Genomic DNA, 18,210 nt, shown 5'->3' on the forward strand with positions numbered 1-18,210 from the left:
TTTTGCATGTTCTGCTCTCATTTCAAGTTGCTGTTTTGGAAATCATTTTTTTTAATGCACATTGGATGTTTTTCATGTGAACGATCACTCACTAAGAGGTATACTACCAAAAAATAAGTCTTAGAGTATTTTTATGGGTCTTTTTTATAGGAGGAAAAGCACTTATTATTGCAATATTTTACTGTGTCTTGTATATTGTTTCAATTACATAAATCATGAACCAATAGAAATGCTACTAAATGACTTGGAATGAAGTATTTTTAAACTGACTTCCAGTTTAACCGTTTTTTATTGTCTTTTTTTCTTGTATCTTACAGCAGTGCTATGCATTGTTTTCTATTATAATCAGATTGTTATTGTGTTGTTGTTTCTTTTGATTACTTGATTAGCAATATAATGCACAGTGACAGCTCCAAGGACATCTCCTTGAGTTAACTGTGCTGAACTGTTCTGTCTGGGATTTTGTCCTCATGCTAACCATCACCCCAGTCTGAACTCGCTCTGCTGAAGAAGGCAAACCACAACACATAAAAGAAAGTGCACACAGCCACTTTTAACTTCAAACTACTACTTAAGGGCAACAACTGGAATGGCATTTACTACTCCATTGTTTACTCTGCAGAGCTGCGCCACTGTCTCAGCAATATTATCTTGTCTTCGTTCCACACTGGCACTCACGCTAGTCTCATCCTGTCTGAATCAGAGGAAGAGGGTTGTAAATAAGAGGGACGGAGGGAGGGAGGGGACGGTGCTGAAATATATAGACGAAGGCTGTAACACTTTTTCATGTCTGAACATGCACTAGATCTGTCTCCTGCAGATGTCTCCCGGAGACAAACACGGCAACCCATTCCTTACAGTCAGAGCTCATACACTATATTACCAAAAGCATTCACTCGCCCATCCAAATCACTGACCTCCGATTCCAACCACTTCCACGACCGCAGGTGTATAAAACTGAGCACCTAGTCATGCAGACTGCTTCTACAAACATTAGTGAAAGAGCAGCTCCATCCAACCTCACATCACCACCAAACGCAATGCAGGCAAGCAAATACTTTTGGCAATTTAGTGTACCATAAGTAGAGCATTACTGATGCAGAAAATTCAACATATAAAATACAGCAGTTTATACAGCTTTAGTTATATACAGATACAGTTGGAACATTTATAGGGTTAGATTTAATTTGAGCTTGATTTGGGGTTAGATTGAGTTAAAGCTGGGTCAGGGTTAAAATTGATTTGGGATTATATTTGGGTTGGAGATAAAGATGAGTCAGTGTTAAAATTGAGTTGGGTTAAAGTGTAGTCAGAGATTGTTTGCGGTTAGATTTGGGTTAGGGTAAAAGCTGAGTGGGAGATGAATAGGGTTAGATTTGGGTTGGAACTGGATTGAGTTTAGATTTGGGTTGGGTTTAGATTTGGGTTGGAGCTGGGTTGGGTTTAGATTTGGGTTGGAGTTGGGTTGGTTTTAGATTTGAGTTGGAGCTGGGTTGGGTTTAGATTTGGGTTGGATTTAAAGTTGAGTTTACATTTGGGTTGAGGTTAAAGTTAAGTTGGAGATGAATTGGGTTAGATTTGGGTAGGAGCTGGGTTGGGTTTAGATTTTTGGAATTGGTTTAAAATTAAGTTAAGATTTGAGTTGGGGTTAAAGTTGAGTTGGAGATGAATTGGGTTAGCTTTGGGTAGGAGTTGGGTTGTGGATAGATTTTGGAGGAAGAAGGGTTGGGTTTACATTTAGCTTGGGTTTAAAGTTGAGTTGGTTTTGGGGTAAGATTTGAGTTGGGGTTAAAGTTGAGTTGGAGATGGATTGGGTTAGATTTGGGTAGGAGCTGGATTAGGTTTAGATTTGGGTTGGAGCTGGGTTGGGTTAAGATTTGGGTTGGAGTGGTGTTGGGTTTAGATTTGGGTTGGAGCTGGGTTGGTTTTAAATTTGAGTTGGAGCTGGGTTGGGTTTAGTTTTGGGTTGGATTTAAAGTTGAGTTTACATTTGGGTTGGGGTTAAAGTTAAATTGGAGATCAATTGGGTTAGATTTGGTTTGGAGCTGGATTGGGTTTAGATTTGGGTTAGGGTTAATGTTGAGTTGGAACATGGGTTAGATTTGGGTGGGGTTGGAGTTTAGGTTGAGTTGGGGTTAGTTTTGGATTTAAGTTAGGTTGGGTCTGAAGTTGAATTGGAGTTGGGGTTAGACTTGCGTTGGAGTTGATTAGCTCTCCAGGAGGAGGGTTTACAGTCATACAGGCTGAAGATTTGTAAGCAAGTGTATTCAGATCTTTAGAAACCATAATTTTATGTCTTAACAAAAGCTCCATTTTCAAACGTTTTATGCAAACTATTTTCTTTTATGAGTTCAGTAACTGGAAAAGGCTGGTTAGATTAACAGTGGAAGTTTTCAGGTTGATCCATGGGAACAGAACTTGTCATGTCTACACTAAATTGTAATCCTGTAGTGCCACCTAGTGGACCCAACAATAAAAAGCTTTCCAGAAAACATGGATCAGTTAGAATGACTGATATTTTTATGTGAATATAGTGTGTCGGAATTAGTCAATATAGGGATTAATTATGAACTGATATAAAATAATTTATTTTATTGTCTACTGTACACTTTTATTTACTTATCTGCATAGACATTTAATAATTTTGAGTAACACAGCGCTCACAATTTTCATACAGCAAATTTATCTATCTAAATGTATTAACAATTACCTAAATTAACTAAATTTATTAACAGTCACTATGTGATTTATTGCATGTCCACAATTTTAAGAATGATTTTTTTTTACTTTGCATTAGGCACGTTTAGTATGTATTTAGAAAAAAATCAGTTTAAATTAGTTTTAACTTTTTGCCTTGGGTGACAACAATGCAAAAAATACTGTTATAAAAAGAATAAAGATACTGCTGCTATCCCACAAAAACCTTGACATTCAATTCAAGATATTCACTCAATTTAATTTTAAATTTAATAAAAATCTATTTTAATTTCATAAGTTGTCGAGTTCTAAATAATTCAAAACACTTATGAATACATCATTTATATACGGCATCTGGTATACCACCCACCATCACTTCTTTACCACCCTTACCTTTAGCAAAAATACATCCCACCCACTCTCTCCCTGGCTCCTCCCTCGTGCTTCTCTCCAGTGTGTTTGTCTCGCTTCCCAGGATAGCCTGCCTGTTGTCTTCCTCGCGTGATCTCTGTTTATACCCGTTTTCGTTTTCCGCCCGTTTTCATTTTCCGCCCGTTTTCATATTACGCCCGTTTTCGTTTTCCGCCCGTTGTCCTTTTCCGCCCGTTTTCCTTTTACAACCGTTTTCGTTTTGCACCCGTTTTCGCCTACTCCCGTACTTCAAATCTTGCTTTGAGATCTACTGTTCTGCAAGTTTGTTCATCAACCTTCTGGGCTGGAGAGCTGCTTGTCTGTAGCACTCCTGAGCCTTCAGCAATCAACTATAAAAATAAAATACACTTAAAAATTTGCACAGTAACTATACGTTATTATTAGTTATATTTGTTTCTGACAGTTATAAGGATTTATATTTATGTTCAGCACACAGACTAAATAACTGTAACTTAAAACAGTCTCTCTCTCTTTCTCTCTTTCGCAGCGCGGAGCTGAATTCAGAGCGAGGCTATAAACAATATAAAACTCAGTTCAGTTAAATAAAAATAAGTAAGGACCCTTAAGTTAATCAAATATTGTTAAATATAAAGAATATGTTGAGGTTTTGGTGAGCAGTTTTAATGATTTGTAACTGAAGTGAAACTGAAACATTTATTTTTCTGCACACTATCAGAAAGCCTGTGATTGTTTTAAATGAGTTTTTTTAATGAGTTTATATTATTTATTTTTTAAATTATTTTTATTAATCAAATTATTAAATATATATATATTTTTTTTTCCACATTCTTAGCTTATTGATATAAATTTTATAATTTCTTATCATTTTTATCATTTTACTTTACTTTCACTGCTATTATTATTTTCTTCATAAGATATAAATTCTTTACTTTTTATGTCAATTTTTTTTATCTTTATAAAATGTCCTATTTTTCCTTTTTTACGTATACATTTTTTGTCTATAGTAAATGTCAGTTTGTGGTGTGCAGCTGATAGCTTGCTAAAAGACAGCCCATTTGATTGTTTGAGGGGGTGAGGTAGTTAATAGGTCAACATTTGGGCAGCCTTGTTAAAATATTACTATAACTAAAGCAAACAATTTTCCTGAGCCTAAGCCTAATCGTAAACTGAAGTCTCATCTAGCACACTTTGCAGGGTGTTAAATTTCTTTAACACTTTGAGTTCAAGACATTTAGGCGAATTAAAAAATCCTTTTTGTGCAGTGTGTATTGTATAAACTGAAAACTAAAGGATTCCTCAATTGAGATTAATTCAACCATCTCTAGCCTTATCCCCACAATAATCACTGTTTTTAGTTTACAACACAATTAATGATCATGAAAGAGGTCATAAACTGAGTTTTAGTGGAATGACTTTATTATAATTCACAAAAAACAGCCTGTTTAAAAACCTGAAGGCGACAGACGCTTGGCAGCAGTGGGAGGCTGTGCTTGGGATAAACACTGTTCTGTTTCCACAGTATAAAAAATAAGCTGTCCATGTTGCGCCGGTACAGAAGTGCAGTTTGCTGAGTATGTACAGTAAGTGCTGTGCGCTCCATGTGATTCTGAGCACACTTCTGCTGGAGAGTTGCTGTCCCCTGGTGGTTAGGAGAAGTACTGCAGGAACAGGTCACAGGTCCTCACGCTCTGTTACCTTATCGGTAGTGGGGGAATCTTCAGTATCTGATGCAGGTTCTTCTTCACTCTCCTCTGTGGACACAGGAAATGTGATTAAAATTAGTTATAGCTAAATAGAGGTCAGAGGTAATCTTAATTTAAACAAGCAATTATCTACAGTACCAGTCAAAAGTTTGGACACACCTCTTCTCATTTTCTCATTCAATGAGTTTTTACATTGTAAATTTAATATTAAAGACATTAAAGCTATGCATGAACACTATTATAAGGTGCGCCATCAATGAACGCCTATTTTCTGGTCATTTGTTTACAGTAAAATTACAATAGTAAAAAACAAGGGTGTCGCCATGTTTCCCTTCTAATGAGGAGAGTTGGGGTAGGACCTATAGTAAACAAAACTAAAATTCCTATAAAAAAAAAAAAAAAAAAACCTGAAAACTGCTGATTTGGGTGAGTAAATTGCTTCTGTTTCTTTACAGTAACGTTAGACTATTAGCTTAGAACATTTTTTAACAGAGTGTTTAGCAGCAGTGCTAGCCGCGCTTAGCGCTAGTAAACTTCGCCCGAAAGCGCTACATTGAGAAACTCTGTGTGCTCCAGTAAGTCAGGGCACTATCAGCTAACAGTTTATCCCATGTAGCTTGTTTTAACACAGTAAACACGCAGGCTACAGTCCAATATACTCACCTCTGAATGGTGAAAGCGCTAGCGCTGCGGTTAGCAGCTAATGTTAATAATACTCCAGCCTCAGTACTGGAGAAATTTCACTGAAACTCCTGTATAAAGCTGAACTTCAGTAGAGTGGATTTACTGCTCCTTATAACCTGACTGGTAAAATAATATATAACGCACACTGGATTATAAGGCACACTGTAGATTGTTGAAAATTAAAGGAAAATTAAAGGATATTAAGTGCGCCTTATATTCAGCTTTAAGGACAGATCTGCACACTTTTAGTACTTTAATCTCAGTGTCTTCATGAGCCTGTTACATTCCCAAACTACTATATACACCAGCAAATCGTAATGAGATTGTAAAGTCTTAGCTACACTATAAAAATGAACATGCAACTCAACACCAACAGGGAACATAACACTCACTGTACACTGCAGCATGAATTTTAACAACTGTGGGGAGTTAAAACTAACTCTGAGAATGGTTTAGCACTAAGGGGTTGTTAGGATACCATCCAGGGTAGAGGTCTGCGAAGGACTGCTTTTTTAAGCCCGCTCCTGCTCGCTCCCGTGTGTTTTTGTCCCGTTACCGCCCGCTCCCGCCAAAAATCACTTCTTTTAATCTCGCGCCCGCCCGCCACATACACATTTCCGCCACTCCCGTCCCGCGGTCCTTTTATGGATTGAATGAATCACATTTAGTACTTAAAATTTACTGCTGGTGGATTTTTTCAGGTGAGAGGCAGGGATTGAGTCCGAATAATTCAGGCAGAATAATTCAGGTGAGAAAGACCAAAACGGGCAGGCAGGTACTCAAGCAGCCTCCGCCCCCCCCCCTCTGCACATGCCTGCTGGCGATGCTGAAAATCTCCCATTGGTGTGCGTGCATGCGTGTGTCGGTCCATCCCATGAGAGAATTTTCTTAACTATTTATTAATTTGCGATAGCAATACACGTTAATGTGGTTCTGCTCCTGCATCGCATGGATTGATTAAACTCCCGCTCCCGCCAATAACAATTCAGTTCTGTCCCGCGCCACAACATATTCTGACGGGTCCCGCGAGACTCCCGCGGGAGTGCAGACCTCTAATCCAGGGAGTTAAGAAATGTCAGAAACACTGATTTTAACACTGTGGATTTGACTGTGTAGTCTCGTTGCTGCTCTCTACACTGCATAAATAATTCTGCAAGAAAAGCCAATTTAAATAAAAAAAAATATATATTCTAAAATGACTTTGAATAAACTTTTATCATACATTCATTTTGCCTTCTTCTGTAAAAATTAGCACTTTGGAGACAAAGTTCTTGAAGGGACAGTGAAAAAAAACCCAACATGAATTTAAAACAGATACATTCCAATCACTCAAACCCATTTAGGTATGCATTGCCATGTTATAGCTGTGTAAATAATAATAATAAAAAAAGAACTCCTGTGCAACAAGCAAGTTTTCATATTCCAGCCCACACAGCAATCAAGTTTCAATTTGATTAACCAGAGCCATGTCTGACTACCAAACGTACAGTGGCTTGCAAAAGGATTCTGCCCCTTGAAATTGTTTTTATATTTTGTCACATTACAACCAGAAACATAAATATTTTTAATTGGAATTTAATGTGAAAGATCAACACAAAGTGGTATACAATATTTTGTATTTTACATTTTATATGTTTGTGGTTGTAATGTGACAAAATATGGAAAAGTTCAAGGTGTATGAATACTTTTGCAAGCCACTGAAAATGCATGTGGTTACAATTCGTTCAAAATCCAGACACTAGTCACATAAACTAACCAGGTACAAACAAGGTTTAGTATAGCTTTGCTAGGCAGGGATCATGTAGAAAATCACTACAGATTTCATTTAAAAGATACACCCATAGATACAGATACCTGTTTCTGGCTGTGGAACACAGACTCCATCTTGCTCCTGAAAGCCACTTTCACACAGACACTTATAGCTGCCTTTAGTATTGACGCACTCCTGGTGTTCCTCAGTGCACACTTTGTCCGGCAGCTCACACTCATCCACGTCTACCAAGAACCATAAAGTGCACAAAGTCAGCGTTATCACACACTAAACAAACACACAGCCATTCCAGAGCTGACGCCGGGTACAGCAGTGGTACACACCTGTGCAGGTGCCCTCCTCGTCCTTGTAGCCCTCTGAGCAAGCCAGGCAGTTTCCAGGCCCTGGTCCTTTACAGCCTGAACATCTGCTGTCACACACTGAGTTACAGAAAGAGAGGAGAGGTGACCTCAGATCTTACACTTTAAAGTAAATTTTAGGTCAATTGTGTATCACGCAGCTGGATTTAAGCCATGTCGATATGTCTTAGTATCGTGAGGGTGCAAAAAAATATGCCTTGCGCGGCTCGAAATGCGCAAAAGGCGTGTACTAATTCTCTTGATTAATTGTGGGTGTGTTTTGGGCTTAACAAAAATACACCAATCAGTGTGTCAGTTTTCATTCCCTTTAAGAGGCAGGTGCACTCTGACTTTGGTGTGTCCGTATCTTAAAGGAGAACTCTTCCAGTGTGAAATTGACTTTGGGTGGTAAAACATGATAAAGTACTAACCTTTTTGAATAGCCCAACTCTGCTCTCCTGCAGCTTAGCTCAGAGAGGCTAGTATATGTTTTAATTGCAGATAAATCGCTTTTTACACTGTTATCCAGGCTTAAAGTAGCTCCACACTTTGTTGGTAGAACCTGAAAAGCCCTAGGCATTAAGAACTTAAAAACGGCACAAGGAATTTATTTAAAAACCCTTTTCACAACCCGTAAAGTAACCTAAATCTCAGGGTAAAGTCAAGATTAGTAAAGTGAAGAGCACGCAATGCTGATGGAAGTACATGCTGTATACATTAAGAAGAAGACGTGGCCAGGATAATGCTGTGCTCAGATTGTACCTTCAACCAGAATAACAGAGGAGACAGAGGAGAAGGCGAAGGGTAGAAAAGAGAGAATGGTTTGCGTTTGTGCTTTTCCAGGCTTTCCAGGTAACATTACGTGCTTCTCACTCTTCTGATCATGACTTCACTTTAAGGTGGCAGTGCCCAGAGATGTAGATTACGCTACAGGTTAGAAAAAAAGTGTTTTTAATACATTTCTTGTGCACTTTTAAAGTTATTAATGTCTCGTTTTAAATGTCCGGACTCAGGATTCTACCAATGAGATGTGGAGCTACTTTGAGCCTGGATAACAGTGTAAAAAGCGATTTATCCGTAGAGGGCAAAATATGCCCCATTAAAACCCATTCTAGCCTTTCTGGACAAACTGCACAAAAAAATTGCTGGATCTCAGAAAGCTGCGTGAGAATGGAGGTGGGGTATTCAACAAAGGTTAGTACTCTTTATAATGTATTACTACACTAAAAGCCAATTTCACACCAGATTCTCTTTTAACAGCGCTGCGCTTTGTGCGTCTCAGCAGAGGATATTGACCTGGTACAAAGGGAACAGCAATGATATTTTATTCTATATTCCCAAACTCAATAAGGCGTAAGGTGTGAAAATTGACTATTGAGGTGGTGTAAGGTAGCAAAGAGCATCGCATCATGCCTTTCACAGGGTATAAGATAGGACCCTAAATGCACTAGTTTTTAAATGGTGATATTGTTCTAGACTCGGTGGAACCATAAAGAATTGAAATATTCACAAACCACTGCACGAATAAGATCCATCATTGTTCAGGCAGTACTCCTTCTCTTTGCATGGGGAGGGATCACTGGAGCACTCATCGATATCTGAATGAAAATAAAGAACAAGGACATTTTAAGCGCTTTTAATATCTACTTTATTCTGCCACGCCCACTTTCAAGAGTTGTATATCAATGAGTTGTATACATATGCCCCCCTCTGTCTCATCACACAGAATAGAGAGGATTCAAAAGAATTGAATATGGACAAAATGAATGTGTCTCTCCTCAGTGAAGATTCTCTGCCTGATTAATTGTTTTTTTCCCCCCAGGATAAGATGTAGTTTATTATGTGCCTTCACTGTGGACCTCAACCTCACTCTACCTCCAGCCTCCTTTTGCCATGTGAGCACAGTATGCAGTCATGTATGCTGCATGCAGGTAATGCAATTTGAGTTTGCATAACACCACAATATATTCAGAAATACAGCATACTTTGTTATAATGACATCACAATCTGGTTCTTAAAGAACTTAAACTTAAAGAAAAGCAGCCAAATTACACTAAAAGACACAGTCATTTAATTAAATGCATCTCTCACCAACACATGTGCCTTCCTGGTCTTCCTCCCAGCCGTCCCTGCACTCCTCACAGTCCTGAGCAGTGCCTCCAGAGCATTTCGTGCAGGATGGGTGACACTCTGAAAAAGGAGCACAGCACTGAATCTGGATAACAGTGTTAACAGACCAAGTTAACCCCCCCTCCTCCACTCACAAGAAGTCCCCCCCATCACTTTCAATGATCCCAACAAGCACACGCCTCTTCTGACACACATGAACGGCATGAATGAATAGATAGGACAGGGGAACAGATTGCAAAATTAATTTTGTGGAAATGCATCAGTATTATAGAAATATTTTTAGCAATAGCTGAAAAACATTCATTTCAACAAAATCATTTTTTCACACCAGATTATCCCTTTAAATAATCATTTGAAGCACCTTTAAGAAGCTAAAAAACAGCACTCTGTCTGGGTATTTTATTGTATGCTCTTAAAAATAGTGCTACAAAAATTTTCAAGAAATGTAAAATTAGTCAGAAAAAAAAATGCATTAGGGATGTCTCAATTCAATTATTCTCTAGGCAAAAGATATGAGGCCCTATTTTAGCAATGTATAGGCAAGCAATCAACCGTGCACTGTGCAGCTTGATTTAGGGTGAATCAATGTGTGTTTGCCATCGTAACGACAGGAAAATGATGCCTTGCGCAGAATATGGACTAATTATCTTAATTAATCATAAGTGTTTTTTGGCCATAACGTGTAATAACGCAATCAGTGTGTTGACTTACTTGCCATTTCCTCTAAGAACCAGGTGAGCTCTGACTTTGGCAGATTGCTATTTTAACGGTGCAGCGCTTATGCACTTCCCAGCAGAGGAAACTGACCTGCTCGTTCACACTGTTTAGGTGCATGAGCAGATAATTTGCGGGAACAGCAATGCTATTTTATTGTGTATTTTGTTTATTTCAGGGTTCAGCTCAGTCAGTGGCGTACCTGTGTTTTCCCTTGCAAAGATAGCAATATGCCTGAAATTTACCTCACACTTTCAGACCACCATGCTATAAAGATAAATTCATAAGCCTTTGCTATTTAAACCATGCAGGCGCAAGGCTTGACAATAGACTGTTCGAGGGTGTAAGATAGAAATGAGCATTGCAACATACACCGCAAAGGGTGCAAGATGATTTACATCTAATATTTTTACAGGCAGCTGCCTGCCAAGTTACACCTGTGCACATTATTTAGAGCATTACCCTAACTAGCATTATTTCTTTTAACCTTGTTTTACCTTTCATTTTAACAAAATAAAAGAGCTATAAAGGGCACCCAGGACAATCTTATTCAACCTTAAATAGTGCAAGTTACACTGAGAACATTCCAGGAGAACCAAGCTGCTGCATCATTTAAGGTGGAACGGTGAAATTAAATAAGAGGAAAACATCAGATTTACTCAGAGCCTTGCTCTAAACGTATCTTATTTATTCTTGACCTCACAAAGAGGTTTAAACTGTAATGTTTTAAAGGACCTGATTCTGGGTAGATCAGTCAGACTGGGTTATAAGATATGAAATGTCTAAAATGGTCATAAAAAAAATGTTGCTGCCAAACTAACAAAGGAGTTTTATTTAAACTGTGTTAATTAATTGTCTTAATCTTGCCTAGCCAGGTTATAGTTCTGTGTTATTTTGATAAACACAAAGAAGACACAAAGAAGGCATTAATGACATTATAGTCTGCTTCATATGGCCTGGGCTGATCTGTGCTGCTTACCTTTACACAGAGAAAAGGTATCATTCCTCTCCTCATTATAAAATCTCTCAGCACAGTCCAGGCAAAAATCCCCCTCATATCCATCATCACACGAGCACTTCCCATCTCCTCCTCTCGTCCCATCACCATCACATCTACCATTACCATGGCAGGGTCTTTCAGCTCCGCCCACACATGCTGAACAAACACAATGAATAATCAATTTAACAAAAGAAGGCAGACAATTAATCCTTTTAATGTAATTACATTATTGACTTAATATAGTGTGTGGACATGAACGCGTTCATTTTAGCTGACCTTTGAGCTGATATGTCGACTTTGTTAAAATCAGCGTTTTATTTTAGGTATGTAGCATATTTATCCATTAATATACTCTATAAATCCATTCTCTGTAAGTTTTTAATAATGAAAAGATCATGACTTTTTGTTACCTTACTTAAGTAGAAATTTTGGTTATCTATACTTTACTGGAGTAATACCTTTTCAGCCAAATTTTTACTTCTACTCCTTACATTTTTAAAAATAGTCTCAATATTATGCTCTCTCAGGGCTAAGGCAGCTGATGGCAAGCTGCATCTCCCAATCATAGTGGCAGCGCATTAAACCACTGGACCACTCTGCACCCCTTCAGTACTTTTTTTTTTTTTTTTTTTTTTTTTTTTCAAATTTTTCCCCATTTTCTCCCCAATTTAGCACAGCCAATTCCCCAACCCACTCCCTAGGACTCCCACAGTCACTAGTAATGCCCCAACACACCAGGAGGATGGAGACTAGCACACGCCTCCTCCGATACATGTGAAGTCAGCCACCGTTTCGCAGCGGGTCGGTTCTGATACATCAGCTCACAGACGCCCTGTGCTGTGGACATCACCCTAGGAATGATGTGGGGCGAGAGCGCCATCAACCCACCCGGAGGGAGCAGGGCCAATTTTGCTCCCTCTGAGTGCCGGCAGCTTCATTGGCTTTGCCATGATGAGGGGGGGGGTTCGAACCTGCAACCTCCCGATCATAGTGGCAGCGCTTTAGACCGCTTAATCACTCAGCGCCCAGTACTTTTACTAATTTTTTTGAGTTAAAAGCTTGAGTTGATACTTTAACTTCTAAAGTAGTTTTAAACTTTAGCATCTATATGTCTACCTGAGTAATGAAAGTAAATACGTTTCACACCTTAATATGTTATCATTAAATTAGTAGCATAAAACAGTCTTTAAAAAAAAAAAACAAGAATATCATTAATCACAATTATTTTGAGACAATATATTGTCAAAAATAGTTAGTGTGACTGGCCTACAGATATGAAAGCTAGTGTTAAGAACACTGGTTGTCACTTACTGTTGCAGTCTGGTCCAAACGTTCCTTTGGGACAGCACACCTTGATTGTTTCAATACAAAACCATTTCAGCAGGTCTGGATGTTTCGTTTTCCTGCAAACAGTAACCAAACAGTTCACAAATTAAACAGCAAGAACATGCGAGAAACAAGCTAAACACTAATGAGCTGCATTATACACTGACATGCCACAAGTCAAGGGATAGAACTGACCATGAAGTGTTTGCTCAGGGATCGGCTTAAAAATGGCTGTGAGGTGTTATCTTGTGAGTGAGGTTGAACTCATTGTAAGATGACGTAAAATCATTATCACCCACAGTGGACGGTGTAGTGGCTGGTAATGATCGTAACCATCGGTGTCTGGACAAAATTATTCTTGTGAACAGACGACCAATTCACATCCACATTCCATGCAGGAGAACCCACACACATTAGTCCCGCAGGCCATTGAAACATTCCATAACTTCTGAGACATGATATTAGTTCCTAGTTGGCTTTTGGTATGTCAGTGAAGTTCAGTCATTCAGAAACCATATCTTAAGCACTGACCTCTTGAACCACCAGGTCTCAAAATGCTCCTCATGTTCTTCTACCATGTGATTGCACTCAAAGCTGCCGCTGTCACACAAGCCCTCCAGGATCTCCACCAGCCGAATCTCACTGGAAAGGAAACAAACAATCTTGATAAAGGAACAAATTTGACAATAGCAATACCTTTAGAGGAGGCGTTTTAAGTGGTGAAACAGTTGGCCCTGTCATGAACAACTGTCAGTTACAGATACTGTAAATAATGTACAGTATATTGAATTACAAATGCTTTAAAGGACCATACATTACATACACTGAATTATATAATAAAAAATTACTGTCCAGCCCATATTGCTACTATTGTTTGCTTTAAAAATAAGCATCCAAAACTAGTTCATCATGCTCAAATGAATCAAAAGCTACAGTCCACAGGAATTGACACACACCTGTCATCATGACATCTCACAATGTGATGTGATGCTACAATGTGTGCAATTTTACTTCTGCCACAGTTTGTTTACGGAACTGGGCTGAATACATTATTTTTTCTCTTCCATCTGCTGAGAGACACCCAATATCAATCCTTCTTAAAGAGTTAATTAAACATTTTTTATGTTAAGTCATGTAAATGTGAAAGTCAATGTGGAGAACAACATTATGATTTAGATTTTTACAAAGCTCAAAGTAAGAAATATTAAAGTTGTTCAATTACAGTGATGAAAAATCTTAAAATAAATTTAAAAAATAAAAAATACATCACCTGGTCTCATATTTGGACAGTTTTCTTTCCTCCCATGCAGTGTTCCCACCACCGAAGTTTTTATTAGCTGTTCTCTCAAAGCCCTATGATAAAGAAGTGAACACACACATTTAAAAAAATTAAAATCTAAAGGTCTAAAATGACATAAACATACACAGCAAAGATCATAAAGTTATGGCAATGTTCTTTGCACAAAACTTCACATGCATCTACTGCTATACTCAATCAGTGGCATTCAAACATTTGAACACAACATAAATTCAGTGTTTTTTCTTTATTTTAAAATATTATGCATTGTGGATAAATACTAAAGTCAGCCAAACTATAAGACAAAACAGATGGAATTATTTAGCAAACAAAAAATGTGTTAAACAAACAAGAACATGTTTTATGTCTTAGATTCTTTAAAGTAGCACCTCTTGCTTAGATGACAGCTTTGCACATCTTGGCTGGATTTTATCAGTCAGCTTTATTAGGTATTCACCTTGAATGGTTTTCAGTTAACAGCTGTGCTGAATCAGTCAATGCTTAAAAAAAACTTGAATTTCTTGCCCTCTTCATGTGTTTGAGAGCATCAGTTGTGTAAAGTTGTGAAGAGGTAGTGTTACAGGTATACAGTGATTAGCTCTATTTCAGTAATGTTCTAATCCATATTATGACAAGAACTGCTCAACTAAGTAAAGAACAAAAAGACTTTAAGAAATGAAGGTCAGTCTGTCTGAAAAATTCACGAACTTTGAAAGTATCCTCAAGTGCAGTGGCAAAGGCCATCAAAAACTTTATGATGAAAATAGCTCTCATCAGGACCGCCCCAGGATAGGTTTATTAGTTACCAGCCTCAGAAACTGCAAGTTAACAGCACTCCAGAAATCTTATAATCTGGATGACTTTAATATTATTTATAGTGTAAAAATATTAAATAAATAAAAACATTGAATGAAAAGGTGTGTCCAAACTGAGTGGTACTGTATATCTTATTTTTTTGCATGGTACAGTGTAACAGCTTGTTTACTGTACTACATCTAATGAACCTAGACTTAATCTAAGGCTAAGTCTAACATCACTGATACACACTTGCCATAACAATAAGATTAAGTCAAGCCACATACCTTGTTAAAGTTGTCCACGATCTGTCTGCAGGTTGAGCACAGATCTTTATGCTCCCTGGTGCTGCCAGATCCAGCAGCTAAAACTAAGATAAGACAAAAGAGGAGACTGACTGTTTCAGAGAGCAGCATCCTTCCACACACACACTGACCCCCCCACTACACCCTCAACACCATCATACACAGCCCCACACTCAACACTCAACACTCAACATAGACAGGCTGTAGTGTCAGGCTAAGATCAGTAACCCTGCTCCAGCCCGCAGCTCTCCGCTCTCATAAACACACACAGCTCCATGCCGGGTCCAGCACACATGCACACTTCCGGCTCCGAGCCTCCGTTACAATTGTGGCTTCTCTTGATTGGTCAGGCGGCTAGATCAGTCAGCGCGGCAGCCAATGGGATGCCGCCACGCGCGGGGCTTACGGTCTAAACTGCTCTATTTTTAAAGTGAATTATATAATTATATACCGTGTGAATTATTTAAATAACGATATTTTTTGCACTTGTCTTCCAAAATTGGACTTCTGGCACTATTTTATTCTTTTAAATCCATTTTAAAATGAGTTAAAATTACCTTTTTCTTAAATTGTTTAGTAACGTTACTTTTTTTTTTGCTAAAATGGCACTGCTAGTGTAGTTCTAGTACTGTTTTAATATTTGATTTATATATATATATATATATATAATAAATATAAATAAATATATATATATATATATATATTTTTTTTTTTTTTTTTTTTTTTTTTTTTTTTGTATTTTTAAATCGGAACCAGAGACTGTAAAAAAGATGGACGCCGTGTCGCCGTTCCCATTCATTCAATAAAAATGAAGCCAAAATCTTCCGCCATGTTGGCGATCCTGACACCCGATTCTGCGCAGTAGAGTCCAGAGGAGGGAGAAAGACTGTGGATAGCAGCCTACTCATTTAAATAACCCCGCCCCTGAGGGCTGCCTCGCGGTCACAGACTGCAGAGCGGGGCGGAGCGGAGCTGATGGTCTGTTATTGGTCCCGCCCATAACCAGCCCTTTTACAATAACCACACCTTTTTTGAATAGAGCTGAATAACGTTTTAAAAAACTAATTCTGTAGGGATATAAAAATTTAACAATATAAGCAGAGGATACACTAGCTGTTGCATTTAAATAATGGAGGTAGAATTACAGTATATTAGAAAAAAACGTGATTGAAAGTTGTCTGTTTTGCCATTGAAACCTACGGGGATGGGTGGGGTTACACAGCTTTCTGAAACCGAACAGCAGGGGGCGCCGGACCTGTGGTGGCTTCACTTTTGAGAGACGATGCTCTGTCCAGCTATATACAGTCTATGATCGGAACAACTTTGCACACGACACATTTATTTTAATAAAATAAAATAAAATTGTATTTTAAGTTATTATTATTTCAAAATTTAAACTCACATTAAAAATATAAAATAAAATACATTTCAAATGCATTAATTCAAATAACTTATTTTATGTTATTAAGGCACATTTATTAAAATAAATTAAAAAAATACAAACATGAAAAGCTAACTCTCTTCATCTTAAATGACTGTATTTGAAAACATTTGCATATATTTAAATAACTCATTCCTTTAAATGTTAATTTGCATATGTCTAACCTCAATAGCTACAGTTAGATCTGTGAAGGATGAATGGCTTAACCAACTATAATTGGTGTAGAATACCGTTTATTAAAACATTTTCTTACATCTATATTTTACTGAAATATTTCTATTTTGGATAACATTTTACACTCCTTTTAAAATCATAGATCTTACTGTTACCTCCTTACGTTGTGCAAAATATAAGAAAAGCAATAGTTATTTCTTTAGGTTATATGTGTGCATAAAACTGTACCATATCAAGACAAAGGAAGCTGAATGTTATTGTATTACTTTATGTTAATATTGTTTTACAAATAAATAAATTGTGTTTATTATTTATAGTGAAAAAATCAACAAAAAAAAATCCTACAGACAATTCAAACAAGGAGCACTATCTTACACCTATGCTCATTGCTTTCTTACACCTACACCTCCGCTTATGAATATATCTACACTGATGGGTGTGGTGGTCTGGAAGTGAGGTAGGTTCAGGAAAATTTCTGGCTTATTGTTATTTTGGTAGCCGAAAACACAGGTGCACCACTGATTGATTTAACCCTGACAATTAAATGTCAGACATTCATTTCTATCTTAGTAACGCGGTTTACTATTAATTAGTTGGTTACCATTAGCAGTTGTAAACAGTAACAAATTGAATACAATTTGATAGTGTACCTGAGTAGTTTTTTTTCATATGTCTGTAATTTACTGAAATAGTTCTATTTTGGACTACTTTTTACTTTAACTTCACTACATTTCAAACTCAAACATGTCACTTTTCACTCTTTTACATTATGGAAAATCTAAAAAAAACTTTACTCTTGGCATATGTGTGCATGAAACCATAACATATCAAAACAAAAATGAGGAATCTTATCTTATAATTTAATGATAATAAATCCAATTATTTTACAAGTTAATTTTATTTTATTAAAGTACATTAAAAATATTGTATAGTAACAATTAAACAATAAATATAAGTATAAGTATAAGCATATTAATGTGTGCAAGTAGATATACATTTTAATAAATGAACATTTAAAATGCTTGTGTGTGTCTTATCTCTGCTTGTGTTATTAGTAAGAGTTAGATCAGTGATAAATGAATGAATCAACTTTTGCAATAGTAATGTGATGTGTCGGAAATACTATTTATAAGGACTGTGCAGAATAAAATTACAAAGCTTGCGGTCTATGGGTTCACTAATATTCACTTCCCCTAAACTCTTAATCCTGAGTGTGTAAGAGTACAGTGAACAATGGATTTTCCCAAGAGGAGGTGGGAAAGGGGAAGTGTACTCTGGCCAGAGTGGGGCAGAGGAGAGTATAGGGAACTGTGCAGTGAGAAAACAAGAACAAAGTGCTTTCATCCACCATCAAATAAAAGATGAATGAGTGCAGTGGTATACAATTTATCACAGGGCATTTTCTATGTTTTTATGCTACAGCAAAAAATCTAAAGTATTCA

At 37.4% G+C, this 18,210-nt stretch overlaps 1 protein-coding gene across 1 annotated transcript; it reads right to left on the minus strand.

The window, feature by feature from the left end:
- Positions 1–4,484: 4,484 nt before the first annotated feature.
- Positions 4,485–15,465, minus strand: creld2 (cysteine-rich with EGF-like domains 2). Its single transcript, XM_007232393.4, has 10 exons — positions 15,136–15,465; positions 14,027–14,109; positions 13,288–13,398; positions 12,742–12,833; positions 11,410–11,586; positions 9,678–9,776; positions 9,101–9,184; positions 7,572–7,667; positions 7,332–7,472; positions 4,485–4,841 (listed from the first exon to the last, which is right to left on the minus strand). Exons 1-10 carry the CDS (start codon positions 15,262–15,264, stop codon positions 4,762–4,764), a joined length of 1,092 nt encoding a protein of 363 aa, XP_007232455.3. The 5' UTR covers positions 15,265–15,465; the 3' UTR covers positions 4,485–4,761.
- Between the last annotated feature and the right edge of the window lie 2,745 nt (positions 15,466–18,210).

Source organism: Astyanax mexicanus, chromosome 2 (genome assembly GCF_023375975.1).
Source record: "Astyanax mexicanus isolate ESR-SI-001 chromosome 2, AstMex3_surface, whole genome shotgun sequence".
Taxonomy (NCBI): Eukaryota; Metazoa; Chordata; class Actinopteri; order Characiformes; family Acestrorhamphidae; genus Astyanax; species Astyanax mexicanus.